Below are 17,580 nucleotides of genomic sequence, written 5' to 3' on the forward strand. Positions count from 1 at the left end.
GCCATTAAATTTAAGTTTTTTCATAAGATAAAATTAGAAAAAATGCATAGTCCGTGTTTAAATCAAATTTATATTTTTAATGAATAATGAAAATATTAAATGGTTTTTAGTTTAAGACGACATTCGAGGGCACTTTATTCCGAGAAATATATACGTCAAATTTCCCTTCTGTAAAAATAGGAATTCAATTAAGTTTTCGAAGAACTATGTTAATAATTATAGTTTACCATTCTTGTCCACATATAAGTTTCGTTTCGTGAAAATACACATCATCATAATGGCTATCACCACAGCCAGGAGGAAGGCTATTATACCAGTAATAATAAATAACCACTTCAAATGCTCAATGGTATTGCCCTCATGAGGAAAAAGTTCCAATGCCCCGAATAAATCCATAAATTGGCAGAAATATGCATATATCCACATTTCTTCTACGCAGGTTCCATTCCAACATATCTGTTCGCAATTTACCTTCATGCGTCCATTCATACCAAGCAGACAACGACCCGTTTCATTCGACAAAAAAAAACCATCATTGCAACTGCAAGCGCCTGGAGAAACGCAGAAACCGTTCTCGCATCCACCTGTGCACACTGGAACACACCTGTTCTCACTCCCACTCTCCATTTCAAATCCGTTATTGCACAAACACTTCTCTGGAGAAACACAGAGGCCGTTCTCGCATCCTTTCGTGCAAACTGGTGAGCAAGTAGAATTCGATTCCTTGCTGTATCCTTTATTACAAGAACAGTTTCCTGGAGAGGCACAAAATCCGTTCTTGCATCCACCTCTGCACACTGGAACACACCTGTTCTCACTACCACTCTCCATTTCAAATCCGTTATCGCACAAACACTTCTCTGGAGAGACACAGAAGCCGTTCTCGCATCCTTTCGTGCAAACTGGTGAGCACGTAGAATTCGATTCCTTGCTGTATCCTTTATTACAAGAACACTTTCCTGGAGAGGCACAAAATCCGTTCTTGCATCCACCTCTGCACACTGGAACACACCTGTTCTCACTACCACTCTCCATTTCAAATCCGTTATTGCAGGAACACTTTTCTGGTGAAGCACAGAAGCCGTTCTCGCATCCGTTCGTGCAAACTGGTGAGCAAGTAGAATTCGATTCCTTGCTGTATCCTTTATTACAAGAACACTTTCCTGGAGAGGCACAAAATCCGTTCTTGCATCCACCTCTGCACACTGGAACACACCTGTTCTCACTACCACTCTCCATTTCAAATCCGTTATTGCAGGAACACTTTTCTGGTGAAGCACAGAAGCCGTTCTCGCATCCGTTCGTGCAAACTGGTGAGCACGTAGAATTCGATTCCTTGCTGTATCCTTTATTACAAGAACACTTTCCTGGAGAGGCACAAAATCCGTTCTTGCATCCACCTCTGCACACTGGAACACACCTGTTCTCACTACCACTCTCCATTTCAAATCCGTTATTGCACAAACACTTCTCTGGAGAGACACAGAAGCCGTTCTCGCATCCTTTCGTGCAAACTGGTGAGCACGTAGAATTCGATTCCTTGCTGTATCCTTTATTACAAGAACACTTTCCTGGAGAGGCACAAAATCCGTTCTTGCATCCACCTCTGCACACTGGAACACACCTGTTCTCACTACCACTCTCCATTTCAAATCCGTTATTGCACAAACACTTCTCTGGAGAAACACAGAAGCCGTTCTCGCATCCTTTCGTGCAAACTGATGAGCAGGTAGAATTCGATTCCTTGCTGTATCCTTTATTACAAGAACACTTTCCTGGAGAGGCACAAAATCCGTTCTTGCATCCACCTCTGCACACTGGAACACACCTGTTCTCACTACCACTCTCCATTTCAAATCCGTTATTGCACAAACACTTCTCTGGAGAGACACAGAAGCCGTTCTCGCATCCTTTCGTGCAAACTGGTGAGCACGTAGAATTCGATTCCTTGCTGTATCCTTTATTACAAGAACACTTTCCTGGAGAGGCACAAAATCCGTTCTTGCATCCACCTCTGCACACTGGAACACACCTGTTCTCACTCCCACTCTCCATTTCAAATCCGTTATTGCAGGAACACTTCTCTGGTGAAGCACAGAAGCCGTTCTCGCATCCTTTCGTGCAAACTGGTGAGCAAGTAGAATTCGATTCCTTGCTGTATCCTTTATTACAAGAACACTTTCCTGGAGAGGCACAAAATCCGTTCTTGCATCCACCTGTGCACACTGGAACACACCTGTTCTCACTACCACTCTCCATTTCAAATCCGTTATTGCAGGAACACTTTTCTGGTGAAGCACAGAAGCCGTTCTCGCATCCGTTCGTGCAAACTGGTGAGCAAGTAGAATTCGATGCCTTGCTGTATCCTTTATTACAAGAACACTTTCCTGGAGAGGCACAAAATCCGTTCTTGCATCCACCTGTGCACACTGGAACACACCTGTTCCCACTACCACTCTCCATTTCAAATCCGTTATTGCAGGAACACTTTTCTGGTGAAGCACAGAAGCCGTTCTCGCATCCGTTCGTGCAAACTGGTGAGCAAGTAGAATTCGATGCCTTGCTGTATCCTTTATTACAAGAACACTTTCCGGGAGAGGCACAAAATCCGTTCTTGCATCCACCTGTGCACACTGGAACACACCTGTTCTCACTACCACTCTCCATTTCAAATCCGTTATTGCAGGAACACTTCTCTGGAGAAACACAGAGGCCGTTCTCGCATCCTTTCGTGCAAACTGGTGAGCAAGTAGAATTCGATTCCTTGCTGTATCCTTTATTACAAGAACACTTTCCTGGAGAGTCACAAAATCCGTTCTTGCATCCACCTCTGCACACTGGAACACACCTGTTCTCACTACCACTCTCCATTTCAAATCCGTTATTGCAGGAACACTTTTCTGGTGAAGCACAGAGGCCGTTCTCGCATCCTTTCGTGCAAACTGGTGAGCAAGTAGAATTCGATTCCTTGCTGTATCCTTTATTACAAGAACACTTTCCTGGAGAGGCACAAAATCCGTTCTTGCAGCCGCCTTTGCAATCGGGAACGCACTTGTTTCCTAACCTTACGTATCCCTCTTTGCAAGAACACTTGCCGGGTGCCACGCAGAATCCGTTCTCACAACCATCCTTGCATACTGGAGTGCACACACCTTCCCGCTTAGCGTACCCTGCGTCGCATGAGCAAACATTCGGCGCCACGCAGACTCCGTTCTTGCAACCCGCCGTACAAACAGCAACGCAGGCATTGTTCCCGACTTTCGTGTATCCCGCCATACACGTACATACGTTTGGTGCGGTACATTTTCCGTTTGGGCAACCTTTATCGCAGATGGGAGCACAGTTCTTATCAGCATCTTCTCGATAAAATGTATTGCACTCGCAGATACCAGGAGCTCGGCAAACTCCATTTTCACAGCCACTTTCACAGACGGGTTGGCAGGCAAACGATTTTGAATTGGGTTTTGGAACGTAACCTTTATTGCACTGGCAACGATTCGGCGCAGCACAAAAGCCAAAGGCTCTCTCGCAGTTATCGTTGCAGGTTGGCACGCACACCTGGGTGGTGTCCTTCAACGTGTATCCTTTGTTGCACGCACACTTGTTAGGCTTTATGCATTTGCCATTGGGACAACCACTGGCACATTGGGGAATGCAGTTGTTGGTTTTTTTGTCTAGCTGGTGGCCATTCGAACAGACGCAACGGCCACGCGATTGGCAGGTTCCTTTATCGCAGCCCTTACAGAAGGGATCACATCTGTAATTAAGAAGGATTTTAAAAGCTTGGACAAATTGATGTAAATAAAAATTACGAAAATATTATTTTAAAAAAGATTATTCACTGAGCTCAAATATTAAAAGATGTCAAGTTTTGGAATCCCTCTTGATAAAGGGAAGTGGAATTGGTTGATTGTGCATTTTTTAATAAAACTTGCCATAGAAACTTTATAAAGCTTTTTCCGTTTGTCATTCTCAAAATTATAATCAGCAACCCTTGCAAGTCTTTATGGTAAACATATATAGATTATATTTCATTATATTTCAAAATCGTGTGTATCCAATTTCCAATTTTAATTTTAATTTTTTTGTATACAAGTTCTCCATTTAGTTCCTGATGAAGTGCTTTAGAGTTAGTAGGGCTTATATCTAAAACATTTTACCTACCGATTCGATCTATCATTGTTGAAATTGACATAGCCTTTGTTGCAGGTGCACACATTTGGCTCCGTGCAGGTGCCACTTCTGCATGATACCTTGCATATTGGCACGCACTCGAGAGGGTCCGCACATACTTGCTTGTAACCTTCGCAGCAACTTACACCTATCCGTAGCTAATGTTACAAATACAACTTTATTATATATAAGTCGAAAATTTAGATAACGATGTACCTTTAGTTTCCCGTTGATAATCTTAGCTGTGGGGAAAGTACAGATCTTTTGCGCTGCGAGACCCGAGATCAAGGAAAATATTATTATTTTAGAAATCAACATGGTCGCTTTTAATTTACAACCGATTCTGAGCTATTTCAAAATGTAACTAAAGAAGGATCCGCAAAATCAATTTCGCAAATGCCTTTGGCTCGCCCTATATAATAAAAACCAATGACTTATCGGAGCTAATTCTTTTTATAGTGTAGCTTATCAAATTAGACTTGTATATTTGTGTTAAAAACAGAAAAGTTAATAAAAGAAAAGTGCAGACGAAGTATTTATAACCTTGCAGTAATACAGATGATAATGTAAAGCTGCATAATATTCTTGGAACTATAAAGAAAGTTAATCTTGAGAAATAAATCCAATGCAATAAATGCAAGTAAATAGTTAATTGAAAAATTAATCATTTATGGTTTATAAAAATGAATATATTTGAAACATTATAGTTGAACAGCAGTGAGACAAGCTTGCATATTTTATAAACTTCTTAGGAAAATATACAACCGATATAAGAAATGGATAATCTTTGCATAGTTACAGGCCATCGTTCGGGAAGTACGCTGCTCCATTTTTAAAGTTAATAATAAATAATATAGTCATACTAGAATATTTCTGTTGCTATTGCTTTGGAACTTACAACATTATCTCGTAATCTGTCTCAAGTCTAAGGCGTTTTCTCCTTGACACCGAATCCTCTCAAAAAATTCCCTTCAATAAACATAAGAGCAAATTGATAAGAGGATAAAGGCCTTGAAAGTCATGACATCACTGGGTCGATTATTAAAGTTTGATCTAAGTGCTCACTCGTTTATAATCAAAACGTTTGATCGTTTTGAAAACAGCATCTTGTCACTCCATTTAATGTTTCTATTATGGCAGCTTAAGTTTTTTATTACACCTCACTTCCAGCAATTAAGTTTGCCCAGATCTGTGCAGAGAGAATGATACTAGTACTCTTACAAACATTGTTTTCTTGCTGCTGCCATAGTTGTCAGCGTTTTTTCCAGCCAGATATTAAATTAGCTTACCGGTTCGGTGGCAAGGTAAAGTCGCTACAGTTTCAGAGTCGCATAACAACGGCACTAACAGTAGCTACACTGCAAGAAAAGTCACAAGGAGTTGATTTACTTTAGTTATTCAACTGGGTTTATGATCTATGAGTTCAAAGTCATTAGTGGAACTCAAAATGCATATATTTTAAGAGCTTTTAATAAAATGATTGATATTTTTTTGTTCTGTGTTTTTCTCGTACTCTCGTGCCATAAATATGGAATAAATTTCATTTTGCATTGCGAGTAAATGAAAATAGCTCGATTCTGGTATTACCCGGAGGCTTCTGATTCAATTCATCAATTGCACCCGAGTTATCGGCATCGGCTATATATATTGTCCAGTTAAAAGGCAGCACCGTTTCGAGTTCTATCTCATTCGAGATTCGCGCGTAGTAAACTCGATTAGGAGCTTCTCCTAATAGCGATAGTGATTCCGGCAGTGACAGTGACTTGTAGGTGGCAGCGACGACAGTTTTCCAACATGTTCATAATTGGGTTACTGATGCTACTTCATGCCGGCCTTCGGGAGGTCCATTGTAATGCGTTTTATACGGAAAAACGTAAGTTCAGCTGAGGATTTTTAAACTACGTGACTATAAAGTTTGTATGAGAAAAAACTTAAAACCACAAATGATATGCTTTAAATAATTAAAATATTATTTAAAAATTGTGCTCTCTTTTGCAGCCTCGTACATTGAGTCGTGCAAGATTTATGAACCGGAGTTTACCAAGTGCTCAACACGCTCCATACAGGCTTTCATGAACCAGCTGGTCAAAGGTGAGATATAGGCATTGTATAGAATTAAAGTTAACTGAATAACAGGGTGAAATTTTATAGGTGTTCCCGAGTTAGAGGAATCCTTTGGCCCTATTGATCCGATGAGACAGGATCAGCTGGTGTTCAAGCAGGACAACAGCGATGTGGCCACGATTTCGGCCAATCTCACCGATATGCTGATCAGCGGCTTTGGAAAAATGGTGATCAAGGAGAGCAAGTGAGTATATAGCTATCGATTGCATCAAGCTGTCGAGAACGATTAAAAGTTGCCCGATGGAGGTCGATGAGCTTCCATAGGCGAACATCTTTTCTGGGAAGTTTCCAGCCATATAGTTAACCTGATTTAATAATGCACTAAAGTAACTAAACAGGTATCAATTATAAGCATCTAAAATTATATAGTTCGTCAATTAGTTAGTTCAGCTCAGGTATATTTTATTGCTTAATGATTTTGGATTCAATTTTAACACTTCAAATCAAACCTATGAAAATTACATTTAAAATAAATAATCAATTACAATGATTAATAATAGAATTTTTTAAATTTTCTTTTAGAGTCAGCAAGAAGGATTTTAGTTGGCTGACGAAGATCTACTTGCCCGCTATGCGAATGGATGGTCATTACAAAATGCTAGGGCGAATTTTGTTGGTGCCCCTGCAGGGATCTGGGAAAATCGTAATGGAAATAGGTAATAATAAGTTATCACTAAAACTATCTATATACTTAATAACCGGATTTTTAACCCACTAACAGATGATCTGGACATACTGATGAGCACCAAGACCCGACTCTATGAGAAGGGCGGCTATACTTTTTACAATGTTACTTCCGTGAAGGTAAAGTTAGAAGTCGGCAAAGTGCGGACCAGAATGGATAACCTATTCAATGGACACAGCAAGGAGGTGGAACGGAGCACCAATCAGTTCTTCAACGACAATTGGCAGGATGTCTTTGAGGCACTACGTCCTCTGGTGGATGAGACCGTAGAGCGAACTCTACTGGATCTACTTCATAAGACGTTTTCAATTTTCCCAGCTAGCTTTTTTGTAGAAGACATACCAACCTCCTTGGCCTTGTATGGTCGCAAATCGCATATGGTCACTTAAGAGAGTTAATACTTAATGGCGAAAAAGTAGCTTAAACGTAAATCCCTGACTAAAGACAGTTTTAATCGTCTTTGAACAAAAAGTGATCTAAGTAATAAATATAATTGTTATGAAAAATATTGACTGTTCCATTTTGCATTTAAGAATTATAATTATTTATATTACCAACTTACTTTTGATTTAAAAACAAACCATACTTAAGTATTTGCTAAAAAAAAACATTCAAGTGCTAGATTTAATGTTATTTAATTCTCTTGAATTTGTAATTATTGTTATTCTCTGTGAATGGCTAGACTAAATGTTAGTGTAACTTATCAAATACTTAGTTTAGAGGTATCCTAAAATGGGATGGCACAGTGCTCCACATCCGGCTGCCAGTTCGAGTCAATAGATCAGTAGAACCAGTCGTACTTGAGATAGTCGCTCTCGTGCTTCAGAGCAGCGATCGAGGTGTGACGCACATGTCCTGTGCGAGCAAAGATCCTGCGATTGCCCACCGGCTGCAGGGTCCTGAAGTTATCAACCAAAGCTCCATCTTGCGTGTCCGACAGCTGGCGGAATCGCGAGATCTGCTTGGGCGAAATTGGAATAGGATCGGGGAACAGGATCCAGGTGACGGCCTCCGAACAAGGCGGAGTGGTTAGGGAACCTGCGGGTGAGATATATATTACTTAGTTGAGTGACATCACAGATAAACATCGCTTGTAGACATCGATTCGATGTCAACTTATCATCAGGTATTGACTGAGTCTCTGTATGCTAACTGAATGCTAATTGAGAATGGCAGGGCAACTTTTCATTACACTTAAAAATTGATATTTTATGCATTTAAAGTTTTGAAAGATGTATTTTTGGGGCATTAAAAGCTCATTTGTAAATAATTCTGTGATTTTGTGCTGTACATACCCTTGTAGGTGTAAAACTTGTCCACATCCACACCAGCAATCAGCGATGAAAGCGAGAAGGTAACGTTGAGCATGGCCTCCTGGTTGGCATCGGCAATCAAATGCAAATGCCGGTTAATGGTCACCAGGCCAGGACCCTCATCCTCATCGAGCTGTTTGGAAAACAATAATAGGCTTACAAATCATTCGGAATGAGCACAACAACCCCTTAACCACTCACATTGAAGAAGAATCCCAGGACGGCGGCACCATCCGGATGATTTAGAGCTTCTCCGATGGTGGCATACTTCTTGTTGCGGTGCACTATGTGCATCTCCATGGTGTAGCGGATGTCGTTAATGACGTGCTCGGATCCCCGGTTGTTCTTGTCGCCCCAGTGGAAATGTAGGCCCTCCAACTCAAATTCGCCGGGCAGTTTGGCCCCCCTGATGTAGGGCAGGAAATCCTCGCCGACCTCGGTAACATTAACCTTAGGTATGCTGATGGAAACTGGAAAGCAGGAAATCAATTAGCACTAATACTACACTAAGAAACCAGACTTAAACTTATTCGTAAATTTTAAAAGAAAATAAAAAACTATAAAAATGAAAAATGGTTTGATTTTACTGAACTTTCTATGTTTTATTAGGTTCGTAAATTTTTTTCTGTGTAATAACAAATTCTTACCTGTGTGACCATTGTTGAGCAATTTCAATGGATAGGGCAGTAGGTTATGGTAGCCAATCATGTCCACCGCCGGCATGTGAACGGACATTGTCTGAAAAGAAGGTAAGAGGCCTAGTTATTGGTCCGCTTAGCTGGACTTAAGGTTCCTGGTCTTACCCGGCTGGTGGTGATGGCAATTGGCGATTGAGTTTTCCCCGCACAATGACCATGGTGACGGGCCCAGCGACGCTGATTGGGCTCAGAGTAGCCGAAGACATGACTGCTGACAGCTGGAAAAGGATGATGAGGCGTTTTAGAATTTTTATATACAAACAAAATAAAGTGATAAATTAAAATAGTTAACTAAAGTTATTTAGCGAAAAACATTTGTTTGGCCCCCTAAAAAAATGGCTAATACCTTTTCTCAATAAGGCCGCAATCAATTAGCCGCCGGAATGTGCGCTTAGTCCTGACTTGGACAAAATGATTAAAGTGTTTCCCACGTATGCGGATACCCCGTCAGCCACAATCTGCAATCTTGAATCCACGATTGATGAGTGATCACGTGCCCGTGTTATTCACCCCCTCAGTTGACCTTCTCCCTATTTTCCGGGGCTATCTCTGACATATATGAGCACTTGTGAATTACGGAATAATAAATGGGGCTTCGAGCAAATATTTAAGGTAACGTTCTTTCTTTTTTTAGTCAATGGCTGGACAAATAAATAACTAACTGGGTAAACAGGCTTCCAGGGAAAGCTCGGAGAGTGCGAACGTCAAGGGCACGTTCGGGCCCATAATAAGATATCGCCGCGATTGATATTGATAGAGATCCAGATAATACCGCGAGCAAACAGTTTTCATTATTTTCCAGCACGATTGAAAGCTGGCAGCAAATTCCATGGAATCTTTTGCAAGGCGAAAGGAAATACTTATTTAAAGGCTAATTTGCATGTGATTGGGGTGATAATTTCAGTTTGAAGAGCTCGCTGCAAATTAACATATCATATGACACGGTTTTCCATTGTATGGGGATAGTCTGCACAAGTGGTTGATAAAGCACAAGCTTCGACGGTTGATGAATTAGTCTAATTAACTTTGATTATTTGTAATAATATATATTATATTATTTATTTCAGTCCTGGCTATCAAAGTCTTAGATAATAAATTAGTTAAAATTAGTATTTTGTCAGGTATGGCCATTTAGTATTATGTCATCCACTTTGTATATTATAAACATATTACTTTGCCTTATTATTTGCATTAGTTCGTTGTAATCGAACCTGTCATTGGAAGTTAAATTCAATTAAGCCCGGGGTAATTAACTATATAATTAAAACTGTCACAGTCTGTAGATAACAGATGTTCATTTAGCATGTAAATAATATTTATAGAGCTTCTCCATAGATAACAGATTACATTTTGTGTAATATTCTAAGTGCTAATGCCTGGCCAAAATGGAAAACCTTAACAACTTCCCGTCAAGTCTAGCAATACATCTAAATCAATCGGTGGCCAATAAAATGTATTAATTGACAGCTTCAAGTGGGACAAGCACCATTTAACTGGTCAAAATTAGTTTCGTGAAGTGTGTACTTATGACTGCTAATGCCAAGATCCCCAGTATCAGGTATTGACATTTCGTAATAAAGACGGACAGTCACACACGCTTCTGGAGGAACAGCACAAAGAAAAAAGAATGTTGGACACATTCCTAATGTGTTTTTTATTCAATAATGGTCAAGCCTAGCTTGATTGAATTATATTTATTGTTAATTTATTAGATCATTCTGTGATATTTGATATTTGGCAAAAGTAAAGTGATTATTTAAAATATTATGCAATAGGAAGAAGGATATGGAAATCGGAAATTAAATTTCAGATTTTTATACAAAAAACAATACTCAGTAAGAGTAAATTAAATTAGTTCCTTCAAAAATTGTAATTTTATCAATGGACACTTTTCAATAATACCATGAGGGCATGACTAGCCATGTATTCTTAGTCAAAAGTGTTTCTCGCTAATAGATATCGATTTATGGTTATTTCTGTTTTGATTCACAATAACTTTTCGCGCAACTTGGACCCTGACAAACACGAATGAGTCACAGGACTTCGTAGAAATGGCAATGCAATTACCTTGCGACAAGCAGATTACCAAAAACGAAGCCTCAAAGATAGCTGCGAATTTCATGGTGGACTTCGATGTTCTAACGCGATCGGTGTTCCGTTCCAAGTTCTTGACTCCTGACGAGCGGCTATAGCACCTTCCGATCGGATGACGGATTCTAGACTGCGCGGACGTTTCGCTGGCGGAGCACCTTCACAACTTCCTCAGCGGGCAGTCAACGAACTACTTGAAAATTCGAAAGCTGAAATCCCCGCCCGAAGCGCGTGCACCGTTCACACAAATACGTACTACCACTAACAAAAAAGAGTCGCGCGAACAGCCGACGATCGATCGATCGATGAGAATTTTTAGGGGTAATGCGGGGAAAGGGGCCAGCTAGAGGATCGGCAGTTATTGCAAGCCACCCCACTAAGTCACCCACTTAGCAAAATTGAGTTCCAAGTAGCCAAAAGTCTGCAACACCCTGCGTATACTTAACGGAAAACACAGTGCGTATACTTAACGTCACGGAAACTCAATGGGACCGCCAAGCCCAAAAAAGGGCGTCATTATGTCGATCAATTTGAGCCAAACAAAATCAAAGGGTAAAACTCGTCATAATTCGCACCTAATGCCGCCTTCGATCATTTATGATAATATTTTGTTTTGCATACAATTTGCCGATTTATTTGTTTGCTTTCGGCCAAGTCAGTTGGCGTTACTAAGCCAACGAGTCGCGACAACGTCATGCCGAAAGTCGCTAATTTAAAGCGGAGTCCTCACCAAAAAAATTAAAAACAGAGCGATCGATCGCTCGATCCGAGGCAAAGTGACATATTCATTGAGCGATTTTCGCACGTTTTACAATTTCGGGACGGAGACTCAGAGCACTTTTAAATCTTTTGGCCTGCTATGAGATGTTTTTTGTGCGTTACAGAACGTTGTCATTACGCTTGTATGGGCAGTTCGTGATCCACATGTGGGAATGTAGAATTGTTAATATATATGTATAGAGGGCATTCTGATAGCTATTTATATCTTTATGGTGGGTATTGAGCAGTCACACGAACTCGGATTTTTACAATGGAATTCTCCAGATATCATAGGCCAGACATATAAATACCAAGGCTTAGAATGGGTTTCAACTGTCAGGCTTCCGTCGTAAAAGCTGGTGAAAAATAGTAATGAAAAGGGTGTTACTTTTACTATGTGAAGAAAAAAGTAGGCATCAATCAATAGTTATGTTTTACCCTGTAATTTATCATAATAAAATAAGTAATTACTCTTTATGTTTTGAGGTATATTCTTTTTGTTTTTATATCATATACATATACCATATTCATAGAGAAAATACCAAGGAAAATTCCGTATTTAAATAAATATTTAAGTTGCCCAAGAAATATTTACTTAACTAATCCAATTTAAATCAGTTAAGCAAGCCATGCAAAAATTGAGCTACCAGTTTTATTCGGTCCGTTCAGCTAGTTATTAGCGGGCTTTCCCATTGCTAATTTAATTGTTTAAACACGATTGTGCAGACCTCAGACTATTGCCCAAAAAGGTGTCAATATTTATCAGAGAATAATCCCATGATTATCACATGAACAGCTTGGCTTTAGAAGAAGTCCCCGCTGTTTGAGATCAATTCATTTAACTTAACATGCAATTGATTATGCAAACGTCAAGTATTTTCCAGCTGCAGAATAAATCAATATTTACTAGATTACGCCTCGCTATCGATCACTAAGTCAACCGTCCGCACCGATCATTAAATGTGAAATAGTTCGTCAAGAGCGAAAGGTGGTTCCTTTTGTGCCAAAAGTCACGTGCCAGCAATTAGCAGCCTTTTAGCGTTATGTTGTTTTTATCTATCACCCCAACTTGTGAAATAGCAATAATCTAAGCTAAGATCTATAATGTAGCAGTTACAACCGGAGATCGGGGAGTCTCCCATCGCACTTGAGATGCTCGGCCAGTCGCAATAACTCAATTATTTGGCCATAATAAAAAAACATCAAATCCGATTGAGGCGATTTTACGAGCGATCTGGTAACTAGAAGTACTCCTTGCATATAAATACTTAAAAAGACATTAAACGAGACGCCGAATACGTCGCATACAAATCAGTCCACTACTCTCGCCCAGTTTTCGCATAGATGGGCGCACCTGCGAACCGTGCTAAGAATCTCCGATATGCGCTACATTTTTATCAATTAAAAACACCTAGACGCGAGTACGGATCCGCACGGAATACTCTATCAGTGATCGAATATAGCGTTGGCGTCATTCCACAAGCCTCCGATTGTCCGAAATGTCAAATACGGCGACAGGTTGCGATTTATTTTTGGCCAAAATCGCAACTTCTCCGTCATGAATGGCTTAAAATAGACCCATTACTTATCAGCCCTAATTGATTAGCGGAGGCATAGGCTTATATCCCACGCAATGCTCAATCAATTCAACCTTATCAATTGTTTTGTTTCACTTTTTGGTTAAAATACTGTGGCATACTTTTGCGGGTAGCGCCTAAAAGATTTAAAAAAGCTTTTTGAAACGTACAAAAATGTTTATTACAATTTGCAATGCACTTAGGTAGTTAAATGAGGGGCAAAACCAATAAATTAAACAAAATTTAACAATATGCAACGAAAAATGGTATGAAACTGCTTGGTATGGCAAATATTTTGGCTTACTTTGGTTTTGAACTTACGAAATCAGTGCAAAATAAACTAATGAAATAAGCTAATGAAAACTAAACTACTATTCGAAGAGTTTGCACTTTAGGTAAAAGTTTTTTGTAATGGTTTATAAATATAAAAATATGAAATAGTATTGACTTCGTTTTCTAGTCCTTGTGATGTACAGGTCATGTTTTCGCTTTCTTTAGGTAATTTCTTTTTTGGTATTCAGGTTCAACGCGTCAAAGTTCTCCTCCTCAAGCATTCACATAAATATTGAGATTTAGTATACCCCATTTGGAAGTCAAAATAGCTGCTGACTTTTGTATATCGTCAAAATGACGTTCCGATTAATTCCTTGTTTTCCATTAATTTAGGAGGCAGTTTAGTCCTGCTTCTCCTCTTTGGCAGACATGAAAAGCTTCTGGCAAGTGAAGGTCACCGAGTCTACAAAAGAAAACCATATAAATGTCGGACAATGCCATACGTTGGGGTTAATGGGAAGGAATACTCACCAATCGTGTTCTGCACCCATTCTGGCTTATTCTTCCACACGACACCCACGTAGTAGAAAGGTATGCCAATTACGGTGATTAATACCCCCATGCCGACCTCATAGGGCGCCACATAGATGGGCACAACGACTAAAAATGCGCACACAATGACAAAAACGGCGGGAATCCACATTGCGACCTGTGACAGAAAAAGCAATATATTACAATATGAGTTAAGTTAAGTGTCGCCATGATGGTGATGATGTTCAATAGCCAAATCAATCTTTATACATTTCATATCATTGACCAAAAACTTCGAACATTTAATTTAGCTAAATTAAAGTTAGATTGGCACCACTGAATAAGCAAAGCTTACTTTGATTGGCCGCTCCATGCAGGGTCGGGTGTAGCGGAAATATAGAACCGCCGACACCGACAGCATTATAAAGAACGATTCCACAATGCTGGCGTAGGTGATCAGCACATACACGTCGCTCACCACCAGCATCACAATAGAGAGAAAGCACTGCCGAGGGGAACACAGACAAATCAATTAGGGATTAATTACATAATATCATTTGTGCGCTAATTGATGGGCGCAGCTCACCAGAAAAACGAGCGACGGCAGTGGGGTGTAGCTCTTCACGCTGATATGCGACAGAATCGCCGGCATGTGTCCATTCCGGGCACCCACGAAGCAAATGCGGGACGAGGTCATGATGTGGACGGACAGGCCGCCAAAGGCAGAGATGGCCACCATGATGGGTATGACCAAAGAAAAGGCGCCAAGAATCTTATCGCCGAAGGTCTGCGGAGAGAGAACAATTAAAATCATTTGACAATCCGCTCAGGTTTAATTAAGCTATACACTATTGTTGACATTTGCAATTCCGATCAAGTAAATGAACTTTTCTAGATATATATGACATAATTGCGAACTAAGATACAAGTCTCCATATTGAAAAACTTAAGTAACGGGAATTATAAAAAAGTCTTTTCTAAGCTAAAAATTCGATTTGAAATTAGTTTAATTTATAAATACACAACTAGCTAATCGATTTTATTTTTACTAGATTTTTTTAAAGAATATAAGATCTTGATTCTCGCCCAATCTGAACGGAATGCAAATGGGAACGGGGTCGCTAATTCTCACCACAGCGATGGCGTTGGAGGCGATCATCTCGGAGGGCGACAGTACGGCCAGATAAGCCACATTAGCCAGCACATAAATGGCGGTGACCAGTGGCAGTGAAATGTAAATGGCACGCGGCAGATTGCGATAGGGATCCCGCAGTTCCTCCGTCATAAAGTTCAAGTAGTTCCAACCAGCATACGAAAAGATGCCGGAGTAAAAAGCAACCGACATCTTGCCAGGATCCGTGTTAGTGTCATCAAAAGGCCTGGTGAAGTTCTCCACATTGCCCATTAACATCCAAACCAAACCCACTAGAATGATCAGGACCAAAGCAGCGATCTTGGTGAACATAATGATGTTCTGCATCTTGGTCGTAACCTTCATGTAGTAAGAGTTTAGGTAGGTGAGGAAGCAGATAGTGATTCCCGCCAGCAGCTGAAGGGCTGCCTTGGGTATATGACAAGCTCCGCCGAAAAAGGGTTCCAGCACATAGGAGGCAAAGGTCAGGCCCATAATGGCATTCGTCGTGGGTCTGCAAGAGATAAGAGCATATAATCAGTGGAAAATTTACACATACTGCATTCAGACATATTCCCAGCTGATAATCTCCGCATGCAAAAGTGGAAAAGCAGATATTCACCCTTATCGCCACTCCTAAATCGCAAAAATAGCAGAGGCAATAAACCGGTCAATGCAAAACTCAATAAATACATTTGTAGGCTCTAGATTACGTGATAAGACTCGTTTCACTTTTTATATAACAAACCCAATGGCCTAACCTTGAAAAACCGTCTGCATCCAAAACGATCTAGTTCCTTATCTAGGAAAGTTTTTGAACTTGACCCTGTCAAAAAATATAATTCAATGTCTAGTACTAGAATTCATTTTCGTGAAGAAGTTTTTCAGGTTATTGGGTAATATTTCTACAGAAATCTAATGAATTGTACATTTTATATATAAAAAAAAAATTTGCCTAAAAAATGAGAAAACTTGTTTCAAATCAAATTCGGAACACACCTGTAAATGATATATCACAGCAATCTGTTGATTATGGGAATTATTTTGTAATTCGAAATCGATCAACAAAGGAAATTTGATACTATGTTTATGTTCTTGAAGCAGATATTGATAAGGAAATTTAAGAGACCTAATATACAAAAATATTTTTACCATATTGATTGCTAAACTCACACGAATATCATCATGGCATCCCAGAGATACAGAAACGCCGGTAGCGATCCATACGCCTCGAAGATGTACGCGTAATCCCCGCCAGATTTGGGTATGGCGGTGCCTAGTTCAGCATAGCATAGAGCACCAATCATAGACAACAGTCCGCAGAGAATCCAGATTACCAGCGAAGCGCCTACGGATTCCACTTCCCGGATAACGCCTTTCGGGGATACAAAGATCCCAGATCCGAAAATAATGCCCAAGATTATTGCCACACCTTCCAGCAAGCCCAGCTGTTTTTTGATCACCACCCTACTGCTGTCCGATTCAGCGGATCCCTCGCGACCTTCAGTTTTCTCCGGGGGATTGGTCGAGGGTTGGGCTATACTGGAGGGCGGATTACCAGAACTGGGGGTGAGTAGAACCATTTCGCTCGAGGGCGACTGGAGTTCATCGGCGGCGGGCATTGTGGCTATATGTTTTATATCCAGGAGCTATAGTATTATTATCCCGCAGCTAAATATGACACAATCTTCACACGCGACGTCTGAAAACGAACTGTAACTGTTTCTTCGGCCGTTGTCCCGTTAATTGATTAAATGAGGCAAGTGTGTTTGTGGGTGTGTCTCCGTGTGTGTGACTGTATGTTTATTAATGTTATTTTCAATTGTATTCGGCTTATCTGTCCTGCCTTCTTCTTCTTCTTATTTTCTGCCGGTTAGCGTTAGTTTGTTTTGGTCGGCTCTTCGTTTGCTGCTTTCTCGCTCGCACCAACACCACCCCCTGCAGATGAGTAATATTCACACATAAAACTCGCGATTTGAACGAAAATTCACACTCAGTAGCGCGGAATTCGGTTAATGGGTCTGGTAAATAAGTGCAGACATTGAGTCAACCGCCGAATTATGCAAACTTTGCGGTTTTATTGTGGAATTGGCACAGTTCCGCTGAAAGGTTTTTCAACCCCACGTTTTCGAGCATAGTGGCAGTGTGACCAGGTGTGGCTTCCTCAGAAATACCATAATTCACGGGGTACATTTCTCACAAATACATGGTGTCCATTTTTATA

At 40.3% G+C, this 17,580-nt stretch overlaps 4 protein-coding genes across 4 annotated transcripts; 1 reads left to right on the forward strand and 3 right to left on the reverse strand.

The window, feature by feature from the left end:
* Positions 1 to 88: 88 nt before the first annotated feature.
* On the reverse strand, positions 89 to 4,491 carry LOC108115741 (multiple epidermal growth factor-like domains protein 10). The gene is made up of 6 exons (XM_041818735.1): positions 4,383 to 4,491; positions 4,165 to 4,321; positions 3,126 to 3,757; positions 531 to 2,726; positions 228 to 431; positions 89 to 168 (listed from the first exon to the last, which is right to left on the reverse strand). The coding sequence occupies exons 1-6, from the start codon at positions 4,489 to 4,491 to the stop codon at positions 107 to 109; spliced, it is 3,360 nt and encodes a 1,119-aa protein (XP_041674669.1). The 3' UTR covers positions 89 to 106.
* A 1,320-nt stretch (positions 4,492 to 5,811) lies between these two features.
* Positions 5,812 to 7,488, forward strand: LOC108115870. Its single transcript, XM_017227501.2, has 5 exons — positions 5,812 to 6,046; positions 6,172 to 6,264; positions 6,325 to 6,481; positions 6,820 to 6,953; positions 7,019 to 7,488. Exons 1-5 carry the CDS (start codon positions 5,968 to 5,970, stop codon positions 7,369 to 7,371), a joined length of 816 nt encoding a protein of 271 aa, XP_017082990.2. The 5' UTR covers positions 5,812 to 5,967; the 3' UTR covers positions 7,372 to 7,488.
* Positions 7,489 to 7,601: 113 nt separating this feature from the next.
* On the reverse strand, positions 7,602 to 11,242 carry LOC108115868 (carbonic anhydrase 2). The gene is made up of 6 exons (XM_017227499.2): positions 11,061 to 11,242; positions 9,099 to 9,211; positions 8,943 to 9,033; positions 8,497 to 8,765; positions 8,278 to 8,428; positions 7,602 to 8,020 (listed from the first exon to the last, which is right to left on the reverse strand). The coding sequence occupies exons 1-6, from the start codon at positions 11,113 to 11,115 to the stop codon at positions 7,764 to 7,766; spliced, it is 936 nt and encodes a 311-aa protein (XP_017082988.2). The 5' UTR covers positions 11,116 to 11,242; the 3' UTR covers positions 7,602 to 7,763.
* A 2,334-nt stretch (positions 11,243 to 13,576) lies between these two features.
* LOC108115885 (large neutral amino acids transporter small subunit 1) lies at positions 13,577 to 17,496 on the reverse strand. The gene is made up of 6 exons (XM_017227528.2): positions 16,530 to 17,496; positions 15,357 to 15,870; positions 14,811 to 15,011; positions 14,580 to 14,729; positions 14,225 to 14,402; positions 13,577 to 14,156 (listed from the first exon to the last, which is right to left on the reverse strand). The coding sequence occupies exons 1-6, from the start codon at positions 16,976 to 16,978 to the stop codon at positions 14,095 to 14,097; spliced, it is 1,554 nt and encodes a 517-aa protein (XP_017083017.1). The 5' UTR covers positions 16,979 to 17,496; the 3' UTR covers positions 13,577 to 14,094.
* Positions 17,497 to 17,580: the final 84 nt, after the last annotated feature.

This window comes from Drosophila eugracilis, unplaced genomic scaffold (genome assembly GCF_018153835.1).
Source record: "Drosophila eugracilis isolate 14026-0451.02 unplaced genomic scaffold, ASM1815383v1 contig_367, whole genome shotgun sequence".
NCBI lineage: Eukaryota > Metazoa > Arthropoda > Insecta > Diptera > Drosophilidae > Drosophila > Drosophila eugracilis.